The sequence below is a fragment of the Orbicella franksi genome, chromosome 3 (assembly GCF_964199315.1).
Source record: "Orbicella franksi chromosome 3, jaOrbFran1.1, whole genome shotgun sequence".
Taxonomy (NCBI): Eukaryota; Metazoa; Cnidaria; class Anthozoa; order Scleractinia; family Merulinidae; genus Orbicella; species Orbicella franksi.
In genome coordinates this window covers 14,788,383-14,800,316 of record NC_138147.1, presented here as the reverse complement: position 1 = coordinate 14,800,316, position 11,934 = coordinate 14,788,383, and the positions used below count along the sequence as shown (strand labels likewise).

Below are 11,934 nucleotides of genomic sequence, written 5' to 3'. Positions count from 1 at the left end.
CGTTTACAGAATGGCATTTTTGTGATGTCGTTTCGATCAAAAAACATGCTGTACGTAAGCGATTAACTCAGTAAAGAAAAGAAACAATGGCCGAGAACTTATTTTTTCTCTGCAGTAGAGTTCCCGCAATACACTACGTTCAATTTTGAATTACAATGAGGTCATTTCTTCGTAAAACCATATTTACTGTTATGCTGGGCTTGATATGATATGTATCAGCTGATGACGTACGAGAAATAAAGTTTGGTGTCAAGACCAACCAGGATTGTGGCGTAAGATGAGACAAACACAGCATATGTTTTGGAAATTGACTCTTGGCGATTACAAGTCCCTAATCAAAAGAGGCGATAAGATGAAATGGAGACTGAATACAGACGGGAAATTAAAACTGGCACGTCCAAGATTGTTTTATACAGGTCACCCACGAGGCGAGAAACTTTAAGACAGAAATGAAGACATTATATCAGAAATCAACTTCTGCCACGGCGAATGTAATGGGAAAAGATGAACAAGAAATAGAAATCCTAACCCCGGCTGATCCTGTCGAAACTCTGAGACCGTACCACAAAAACAGACACTAGTCCTCGAGCAGCCGAACGAAAAGCAAAATAGATATGTAGAATAGGTGACAGATGAATTGTTTCTGGGCCCTATTATAAAACAGCAATCTTTGAGTGCTTTGAAGGATTGCGCTAAAGGTCCCAGGATGGCAAATGTGATATTAGAGCTTAGCTGAGACGGCCAAGACACACCTCGGACGGCGGACAGAAAAACGAATCACCGTGTTTCAGTCCATCGGTCGAGGGTTTCATTTTCATATCGCTTGCCAGTTTATTCTGGCCTTTGAGTCCCTAGCCGGTTGACATCAGCAATGGTTGACGGTTACAATTTACGCCCATCAGGACACTGAAATGTTCCAAGCTTTATCGAGCAGAGGGAATGCAACTAAACGTTCTTCTGTCGCGTCGGCAATCACAAATACGGATTAACCTGTAAGCGCAGTTCCTGGCGACTCGATGTCCTTTATGCGGCTTTCCTTACCGGGCCACAAGGACCGCCGGATTTTCTCGTGGTTTTCAACTTTTTTACCCTTCCTCTCAAAACTTATGTAATGTGTTAATAAGGCCTTTTTTGTTAGTACTTTTTGTGATTGGTTGCCGGCTGTCTTCGGGCTTCCCCGGCCCTGTTAGCTCAAAGCGGTTAATGGTTAGGGCTGGTCAGGGTTGAAATAACCCTGAAACTGAGTCGAACAAACAAAACTGAATTCAAAGTGTCCGTTCGCTCAGATTTGCTGAGCATTTGTCTATACAAGTCAGCGGGAGAAGTAGAAAGGTGTGGGAAAATTGAGGGTAGTGGTAGTCAAGGTAACGCTTTTAGTGTTTTTGTTTTGCTTGTTACCTGAGACTTAATGCTTCAAAAAGGTCAGTTCTCCTTTTTTGTGAGATTTTTCTCCTCTGAGTCATTTCCTGTACCCCTTGCAGTTAGTTCAGTCGTAGTCAACTAGCCTGAGTATCAGGAAGGCCTGAAGCTCGGGTTACACATCATTAGCATTTTATGGCGTCATGTATGCTGAGATGCGAATTAACTAACGGAATTGTCGGTATCAAAGATTTGCGTCGGGATGTCATCAAAGCCCTTAGCTGGTAAACGGCTTTTGACTTTTTTCCTCTCTCAAATATTTTATTTGTAAAATGCGATGAATTCTTTGAGTGCAGGCTGAGACATATTGCAGACGTTTACTTTTTTTGTTTGTTGAACTACACTGACACAGAATTGTGATGAAGGAGAAGGAAGTAGTGAACAACTTTGAGTCATCGAGACACGAGCGCCACCTTGCCTGTCTTACAATAATACTTGTAGAGAGGAAGTGAGTTTTTCTCTGATGTAACAGACACCGCTTCTCGGCACTTGCTCGAAAAAAGGAGACATTTCAGTTTACCGAAAGCAACTTAACAGACAAGAGCGGCCTTTTAAGCGGATTTCAGCGCTTCTCAAAACAAGACCTTGGCAAATGAATTTATTCAGTTGAGAGCAACTGTTTATCCGCCGTGAGTGTCCTAGCTTCCTTTTCTTTTGTTATTTATTTTTCACTTTTGTTTTTTTGAAAAAATTCAGCATTCATCACCAAAAGTAATTTATTTACAGTTTCAGTACGTGTTATTTATCTTTCACTATTTTTCAGTAATTGTTGTGGTTTCGTGTTTAGCTTTCCTTTAATGTGATTAACGTGGCTTCCTGTCGAATTGACGTGAGCTCGCTCTCACGTTCGCTGTGACCTCGGACTTGGTGCGGGTCGGCCGTTAACCAATCAGAAAGCGTGAAGACATGGACGAATTTAGCACTTAGCGGGATTTACGTGGGCACATGAAAACAAAGGCGAGACCACCGACTGTATAAATAGGTCGCACCTCGTGAAATCTATTCATTCACAAACGACTTGTTTTGCTCGATCACATCGACTTGTTCGCAATGGGAAATACGGTAGATACGATTGAGAAGGAAGATCCTATGACCGACTCCGACTCAGAGCCAGGGGCAGTTGATATCATCATCGATTTAGATGCCCCTGAGTATCGTGAGTACCTCAAGGATAAAAGAAAGAGCTTGAGCGAAGGAGCTCTGTTGAACGACATTTCATACCTAGAGTGGAGGAAGAACAACAACGTGATAGCTGCCCAAACGAACCTCGTCCTTAACGAAACGAGCAGGTAAGAGAGTATGGCGGAACCCCAAAATTCTTATCTTAAAATCTACGTTTTGTACACATCCACTACATCCTTGAGCCGAAGATAAACATATTGGACTCGGCATTCAGTTACGTTTCTTAATATGGATTAAAAGCTTACACAGTGGTATTTATCTCTGGTGTTCATACAAAGTAGTATTTTCAGAGGAGAAGCACACTGACTAATGTACATAAAGTATTTATTTCAACTTTATCTATTCAATCGTTCAAGGGATATCGCGATTTATCTTACACTACTCTTGAAAGAGATGTTGACTATTAAACTTAACGCCTGCTAAACCTGGCAGAGTTTAACCTCCTCCCATTCCTCAGTCATGCAATACTTGACTGAAGGTGCTGTAATTGAATATCGTTGAATAAGCGTAGGTATTCTTAAGAATAATTTATCACATGCAAATTTAAACTTGATAACTACTTCTTCATTGTTAAACGCTTGAAATGTGTGAAAAGTTTGTATTATAATGTACCATAACGTAGTGACCTCGCATCAACTTGATCGAACAAATATTATTAGAATTAAAAAGTAAACCATCGAAGCAGCTGTGGTTTTGAGAGGGCCTTACCCGTTACTCGATCTCGTAAACTTGTCATCATTGTCTCGGCTTTGAGTCTAGTTGCTCCGCCAAAACAAATCATTGCTCTCGGTAGCGTTTTAAAACAGAACGTTCCAGAATTCAGGCTAAAACCAGGCCACAGAGCAGTACAAAATGTAGGTCTGTGTGTGTTACGTAACAAAATACCAATAAAATATATATGCAAGGAACCGAGAGATTTCGTGGCTTAGTCACTTGTCAGATACGTCGATGAGATTGACAGTCAACCAACTGGAAATGTCATAACCTCGTCGATTTGTACAAATTATCATTTGTTTTGTCCGGATCTTTTTGCCGTTCTGGTCACGTCTAGCTACGTTCGTGTTGAAACAACACGCAAATCGTATCCAACGATTGTCTTTTTCTTGTTTGATTCTGCCAATATTTTTTTTAAATAATAAATTCATTCTTATTGCGTCTAAAGTCAGAAGGCGACAAAGCGGAAAAGAAGCCAGCTTAAAACAGCAATAAAAATCGAATATAGCCAATCACACATCTTTCACTTTTATTTTAATTTTGACTAATTTTAGGCAAGGTGTTGAAGGGAAAACTTTGTTCGTCAGCTCTTCAAATTCTTATTACATTTACGAAAACTACTGTGCAAAAGAAAGTAAACTCCGGATGTGGGATCTAGAGTAAAGTAGTTGACACCCATCCGAGTGGGAAGCCTCATATTGTATCACACTTTATTTAGAACTGTTACTCTAACTTGTCCTTATCCACCTGCTTCAGTATAGGCTCAATCCCAGAATCAAGACTTCAACCTCTGAAATATACTGACTATGACTTTCTATAACGGTTTTCCTTCGATTTCTCGAAATTTCGTTGTCATAATAAGTGACTATTTTAGTTTCTCTTTCTTATGCTAATGTTAATAAATATAAGAACCTTGTGATTGCTCTGTGTGCCCCCGGGCTAATTCTTCACACATGAAATACATCAACTTGAACAATTTTGCTAAAAATGGTAGCTGGTAGCTTTGGGATATCAAGGTTTACCACAAAGGCTAAATATCGTTTTCAAACCTAGGCTAAAAAAAGCAAAACCGTATTGCTTAAGTGATCGTGCAACGCGCTGATTCATTAAGGCAAATCATAACATAATATCGCAATTTCCTTTGTTTCATATTACGCAATCAGCGGGCCTTTATTGTTATTGTTATTGATAGAACTGAAATGCTTTGCGTTGTTCCCTCTAAAAATTGCTCTCACACGGTCATAACACGATATCATTACTGAATTCGGCTGCAACTGATATCACAGTGATTTTTAACATGGTGAGCTGACTAACCTCTGAAAATATAGAGTTCTCAAGCACCATGACTATGTGAGATGAGAATAAAAGAATAAAGATACTGATGCACTTCATAGAGTCGTTAAGGCAGGGTGTTATAACCATTTCTTTGTTTTACTTTGCGTTGGCCTACAAACTTTCTCTTTAACCCCTCTGCTCTCAAAATTGACTTATCGTTTCCAAATATGGTTAACGTTAGAGTTGACTTCTGTATATTAGAACTGTTTGTCTCATGTTGTGTTAACAGCTTACAGTACTAAATTACACAGGCAGGAATATTTAAGGTCCTGTCTTACCGATTTTGTAATGAATGCCATTAGTGTATCAAAAATTTGCCACTCTTTTTAATTTATATTGCATTCAATTTCATCTTTTTCAGGGCGCCAGAAACCAAGCATCAAAAAGTCGTGAAACGACGATCGACGCCAGTAACTGGAAATGAAATCCTCGCTGTGAAGCAAAACAGCGAACAATTTGAGAAACGAGCGTTAGACAGCAAGCAACGCATTGAGGACACCAAGAAAAAATATAATCTCAAAGATAGAGACTACAATGCAAGGACATATGTATGGAACGAAGTAGATGAGAAGCAGGCCAAGAAGGAAAGAGAACAGAGAAAACTTTTACGACAACAAATTCGCATCAAGTACAATTTACCCACACCGAAGTTCCACAGGACTGCGGCGGTTGTTTCAGGATGAAAGCGTGGTCTAGAAATTTGGGGTGGTATAACGCAAGGATTAAAGCGTGGTAGCAATTAATATGCTGAGATCAGCGTCCCTGAGGAAATTTCTGAAGGCGACTGACATAGTTTAAATTTCCCATGATGTGACAAAAAAAAAACCCTTAAGCAAACACTCGATCAAATGTGGGAACAGCAATGAACATAATTAAAGCGTGATAAAAACTTTGATTTCAACGACGATGTTGAATAGTTTTTGAAAGAGAGAGAGGGAAAAAGACAGTTTTTCTCCTGTTGTAACTTAAATTATTTACTGTCACCAGAGATATTTATTTTTGTCTGTAAGGAGAGTTATAGAATGTACAAAGTAAATACATCATCTCAAATAATATCCTGTCTTGGACAATTATTTACATTAAACTTTTGGGCCTACTTGTATCCGTTGCTTCATACGGAAATGATAACAGATGAATTTCTAAAACATTTTTACAACTTATGCTAACTTCTCTAGTTTCCGCGACTTTGACTGTTTTTCTGATGTATAACTGTACCAGTTCCATTCTAGCCATTTATGCTTCTTGCTTGCTTAACCTACATAAACCGATGATGTACGTTATCGAGGCTGAGCTCTGTTTGCTGGAGATTATAAACTGAAACCATAATTAGAACTTTCTGGCCACTCTCGTGGCTGCTTATTTGATAACCATGAAATCAAAACATGAAATCTAGAAGGCCGAATTTCTTTCTAGGTGAAAGAAACCCGCCTAATAAAATTCACCTAGTGAATGTTCCCAACTAATCTGCACTCTGTGGGAGGGATATAGGGTGCTAAAATGGTTTTTCGCCGAGCAGCTGAAGGATGCAAGTCCCGTATGTACTCTGATTCTGGCTAGTGGAACATTAAAAAGCTAGGCAAGCTGCATAAAAGCCATTTATTCCTGAGGGGAGTAAATTTTCTTTTAATCTTTTTCGTAAAGCATTATTGTCGTCATAAACCAGTAGACATTTTTTTCAAAGGTCAGCTAATTAATGCCCCTAAGGTGGTTACAGTTTCCTTCTTCTGGACACCTGACTTGGCTGCAAGTCAATGTCAACCTCGTTCCCAGGGCCTTTTCCCTAGATTGGTGGTTTTAGCAGTGATTTGGGTATCCCCGTGTTTTAGGTACCCCCGTACCCAAATCCCAAGTGTTTTGGGGAACCCAAAACACTGAAAGCGTTAAATACCACAGACTGGGGCAAGTGAAATCATCCATAATTCTGCTGAAAAACCATTTATCTTCTTACGAAACTTTGTCTCAATAAACTAAAACTTTCTCAATCTTGATATAAACGCATAAAGTTGCTGAAGATAGTCGCAATTTATAACAGACTGTCTGATCCGAGTCCGCAGTTATAACGACATACAAAATGCATTCACGCGCCAAAGTTCCTGGTATGAACACGCGCTTGGTGCCTATCGATAACCCTTGAAATGCACGTCATTTTAAACAAGAAAGCCGCAATCTAAACCTCGGATAGTTCGGCGATTGAATAAAATCAATATGCGAGCGAACACACTTAGATACGGCCATCACGCAATATGCAGGTCTCAAGCTGTCACTGACCTCTGTGTACGGTTGCCTGTCTGAAATGAACTTTGTCTTAGAGTTATTTATTTGTCGCTCTTTTCTTGACCATCACTCCTATTAGATTTTGCCATTAAAGCAGTTTTCTTCGGAGACATCTATAAAAAATGCAAGTAAAGTAGACAAGACTAAGTCCTTTGATCTTTGAACACTGGGAAAGTGGGATACCCAAATCCCTAGTGATATGGGTATCCTTTTCCAATATGCTTGGTTGTTATCGTTTCTTTAATTCAGGGTAGCCAAATCGACCGAAGATAAGAGGGCAAAGCTAGCTTACAAAGACGAAAGTCATTCCAATGAGGAAAGGACTTAGAAATGCTTAAAATGTAAGGGGCCCCAAATCCCTAGTGATGTGGGTATCCCCTTCTAGAGTGTTTGTTTGTTATCGTTTCTTTAGTTCAAGGTAGCCAAATTGACCGAGGATTAAAAGGCAAAGCAAACCTTTTTACCTTCGGTCGATTTGGTTACCTTGAACTAAAGAAACGATAACAACCAAACATAATGGGAGGGGATACCCATATCAATGGGGTTTTGGGTATCCCCAACGTTTTGGCTTTTCTACAGCTGTTTCTAGTCCTTTCCTCATTGGAACAAGTTTCGTCTTTGTAAGTTTGTTTTTCCCTTTAATCTTTGGTCGATTTGGCTACCCTGAATTAAACAAACGATAACAACCAAACATATTGGAAGCGGATACCCATATCACTAGGGATTTGGGTATCCCAAACATTTTGGCATTTCTAGTCCTTTCCTCATTGAAATAACTTTCGTCTTTGTACGTTTGCTTTTCCTTTTAACCTTCGGTCCATTTGGCTACCCTGAATTAAAGAAACGAGGACAAACAAACTCTCTGGAAGGGGATACCCATATCACTACTGACTAGGGATTTGGGTATCCCCAACAGTTTTGCATTTTTAAAGCCCTTTCCTCCCTTGAAATTACCTTTCCTCTAGGTAAGTTTGCTTTGCCTTTTTATCTTCGGTGGATTTGGCTACTCTGAATTAAAGAAATGATTACAAGCCAACACTTCGGAAGGGGATACCCATATCACTAGGGATTTGGTTATCCTACTTCTATTTGTTTCCCTATATCCAAAGATTGCACTTGTCTACTTTATTTATATTTAATTTGGTTTTGTCTCCGAGAGAAAAAACTCCTCTAATGGCAAAGTGAGTTGTTTGCCGGCAAAATCTACTAGGAGGGATGGTCAAGGAAAGAGCGACACCCAAGTCTAAGACAAAGTTTATTTCTGACTGGCAATATACACAGAGGTCAGTCACAGCTTGAGGCCTGCATATTGCGTGACAGCCGCATCTCAGTGTGCTCGTTCGCATATTGATTAAATTCAGTCATCCCACTATCCGAGGTTTAAAAAGAAAGCGCCTTTCTCGTTTAAAATAACGTGCATTTCAAGGGTTATCGATAGGCACCAAGCGCATGTTTGTACAAGGACCTTAAGCGCGTGAATCCGGTTTTGTATGTCGTTATAACTGCGGGCTCGGATATAAGACAGTCCCGGGAAGACAGTCTGTTAGGAATTGCGACTATTTTAAGAGACGTATTGTGTTTATATAAAGCAATAGTATGCTTTAATTGATTGAGACAAAGCTTCATAAGAAGATAAATGGGTTTTGAGCAGGATTGTGGATGATTTCACTTTACCCAGTTTTAAGCTTTCAGTGTTTTGGGTATCCAAAACACTAGGGATATGGGTACGGGGGTACCTAAAACACGGGGATACCCAAATCACTGTACACCAGTGCCCCGCCCTAAAGCCAGGTAAAAGGCCCTGGGAACGAGATTGGGTCAATGTTGAGAATGTGAGATATCAAGAAATTGAATGATCTTGGAAATGTTTATTGCATCGTCATCAATGCAATATTTTCCCCACATTCCTTCCCTTTCAAAATTGCAACAAAAAGCCTTTGAATTCGACAGATTCGGAATTCGGGCATTTTAAGATCAATAGTGCATTAATCTTCTTTGAAAACTTAGGAACTTTCTTCTCAATAAACAAACTACTAAAAGCAATCAGAAAGTTGTGTTACAACGAGAGAATTGTGCACTGAGGGACAAACCTCGTTTCCTGGGTTTCTCTTCTTTGGAAGACTAGCAAACCTGGGAAAGAAGTTGGCCCTTTTACATGCATGACAGTTTCCTTCGTCGTGCGAGCTTTAAATCAAAATCCCAGACATTATGCACACAAACTACAGATATTGTATTTGACGTCATCAATAACTGTAATATTGATGAATCATAGGCAAACGACACATATAAAATCGAAATACCCTGCATACTATATAACATTTTGAAATCTGCCAGCATTGCGATGGGGTTCAACATGTGTCTCACATGTTCTCGAAACCTATAATTTTGCAATATTTTCAGAAAAGTTTGAAATTTCAAAGGAATTTTTACCGCCATCAAGTCAATATGCAATAATAATGACATCTGCATCGGTTTTTACTGTGTAAATTGTTCTGGCCATACTCAAGTAAACAGCAGTTGGTAAATGTTAGTCTTGGTTCGCCTGCCTCCAGAGAATTCATGCACCATGTTAGTTTCATTTCGTTCTGGCAACAAAACGCATCCTCTATACAAGATTAATGAACTTTTTCTAATATGCTTGCCTCACGGCTAATTAGCCCTAATTGAACAACGTCGAAGTTTTCGTCATAGTCACCATGTGAGTCCCAACTAAGAGTTTTGCCACGAGTGAACAAAGTTTTCCTTAGAGTATACCACTGATTTTTGCGAAGTTTTAATAATTGTCTGTGGGACATTTTGTCAGGACCTATTCGGTTGAGCTAGTTAATACTAGCTAGAATTGCTGTGTCACTGAAAATGTTTGAGCTATTGTGATTGACAGGCCATTAAATACCATAGGAGGCTTTAAAATTGTCGCTTTTTTTTTCATTTTGGAAGCAAAACACATTCCTGTGGGATTGTTTCTAATTTTGGTTCGTAAAACGGAACTGGCCAGAATTGGAGCTCTTATTTACTTAAAAAAAAACGTGTTATTGATGCTAAATCAAAAGCTAAGAATTCGTGATATTAATGGCATTAGTGTTCTGAAATTCCTCTGTTATGTTCTCTTTGTTAAATATTGGCAATAAGTTATTAATGAATGAATTGCATGACGTTAAATCCTTTTGAGAAGGAGAGATCGTCTTAAGGTTGAAATGACAGGCTTGCGTGCTGTATTCTAGATAAAGCTTTTTATTCCTTTATTTTTATAATTATTTTGCCTTTTTTCAAAGCTGAATGCAGAGTGGACGGGCTTCATGGTTAGAAGACGTTTTAAAAGTGCTCAAAAAGTATTCTTCTTTCAGCAGCAAAATACTTTACAAAGGTATGGTGATTTTTTTTTTTTTTTTTTTTTTTTTTGTCAGTCTTCCGGACATTCTATAATTAAGATAGAGACGTGACTGTGTGAAAAAAAGAATTGAAAAATTGTCATGTTAATTTACTTAACGTCTATAGTCCATAGTTTAATTAAAGGACAAACCACATTGACTTCGTGATTAACAATAGCCGGATTCACATTAGCCCTTCCACTGAAACGACAATAATCTAGATCTGGAAATGAGTAAATTTTTCCATGTTCAGTGTTGAGCCCTCGTTTTCCACATTGCTTCGTCGGATTTTCAAGTGCTCTTGAGTTGTTATTTTGCAGATATACTTCTCCCTCAGTGTGAATGCTTCTACACTTCACGGTTCCAGAGCACTATATTGCTGGTAACTCAAGAATACTAACATTTAATAAGGTATGAGATTATCGGCTGTTATCTGACCTGATTGCCAATTGCCAAGTTGAACGGAGAAAATGCTCCGTTCTCAGTCGGATAGCTCAATCGTTTCTAGAATTTTTCTAATCATCATGTCAAGATTTATCGTTTTTAAAAGTTTGAAAATGTTTCTGGGAGCGGGTTCAGAGCTACCTCAAATTGTGCAAAAAAAATTAGAGTGACTTTTAATCCCTTCCCAGAAATACTTTCAAACTTGGCAAAAAGTATGTTCTAACATGCTAGTTACAATTAGATGATAAAAATGATTGGGGTCTACCAAACTCATTTTGGATTTTTTTTTCTTTTTTTTTTCTTTTGCTAAGAGTACAAAAAAATGGTGTTTTCAACTGTTATGCTGCTTATATAAAGAAAATGACCATTACTATTTTACCAATGATTAGGCGTTTGCTTCATGCCATCATTATAACATCAACTAAAAAAGAGTGGCATAGCATTTTTTGTAGCTCACTCCGGGTATCGCCGGGACGTTATGTAACATCCGGAAAGCATTCTTCCCCCGCATACTGATACCATTCAAAATATAAATAACTGAAAGAAAGCGGCAGATTAAGTAAAGCTTTCGATATTGTGTTTGTTACCAGAAACAAGAACGTTGTCCAGGTAACATTGATAGCAATATAACTGTAGTCATTATGACACAAGTGAAGGCCATTCGTAGAACTGAAGGTGCTTACGATAACAGCCCACCGAGGGCTTGCGGCGTTTTCTGCCGTTTAATCAACAAAGTCCCTCGATGCGTAAAATGGGATAATTTATTCAGAGGAACTGGTTTAAAAACACTTCATTTAACTGTTGCATAGAGATCTAATAATCCTATATTAACATTTACTGCGTCTTTGGTTCATCAGCCTCTAGCTATCTTATGTAAACATTCCTCCTGGCATTCATGTTGAGAGAAACTAGTTATCTCAAATTTTTGTAGACAGTAACTATTGCTCGTTAATTGTAACATGGCATAAATATGATGATATTGAGTACGTAAGAATTAGTAAATATATCTTTCTAGATGTTTTGGTGTGTTGTATCGCTGTATATTTTTACCAGTTGTGCCGTATTGTAACGAGCCCGTAGGGCGATACTACACGATACTACACGATACTACACACCAAAACATCTAATAAGAGATTTATTATCCAACTGCTGTAGTCAATAAATTTTCAGTGAAAGAGAGAGTGTGACAGGTTTGCGT

At 38.6% G+C, this 11,934-nt stretch overlaps 1 protein-coding gene across 1 annotated transcript; it reads left to right on the top strand.

The window, feature by feature from the left end:
- The first annotated feature begins 34 nt into the window (after nucleotides 1-34).
- On the top strand, nucleotides 35-5,750 carry LOC145481410 (uncharacterized). Its single transcript, XM_081459890.1, has 3 exons — nucleotides 35-1,643; nucleotides 1,772-2,708; nucleotides 5,012-5,750. Exons 2-3 carry the CDS (start codon nucleotides 2,470-2,472, stop codon nucleotides 5,331-5,333), a joined length of 561 nt encoding a protein of 186 aa, XP_081316016.1. The 5' UTR covers nucleotides 35-1,643; nucleotides 1,772-2,469; the 3' UTR covers nucleotides 5,334-5,750.
- The last annotated feature ends 6,184 nt before the right edge of the window (nucleotides 5,751-11,934 follow it).

Excerpts from the sequence above, each read along its gene's own strand:
- LOC145481410 (XM_081459890.1), top strand. The coding sequence starts at position 2,470 with ATGGGAAATACGGTAGATACGATTGAGAAGGAAGATCCTATGACCGAC. Across the intron at positions 2,709-5,011 it reads GTCCTTAACGAAACGAGCAG|GGCGCCAGAAACCAAGCATC; the intron begins GTAAGAGAGTAT and ends CATCTTTTTCAG.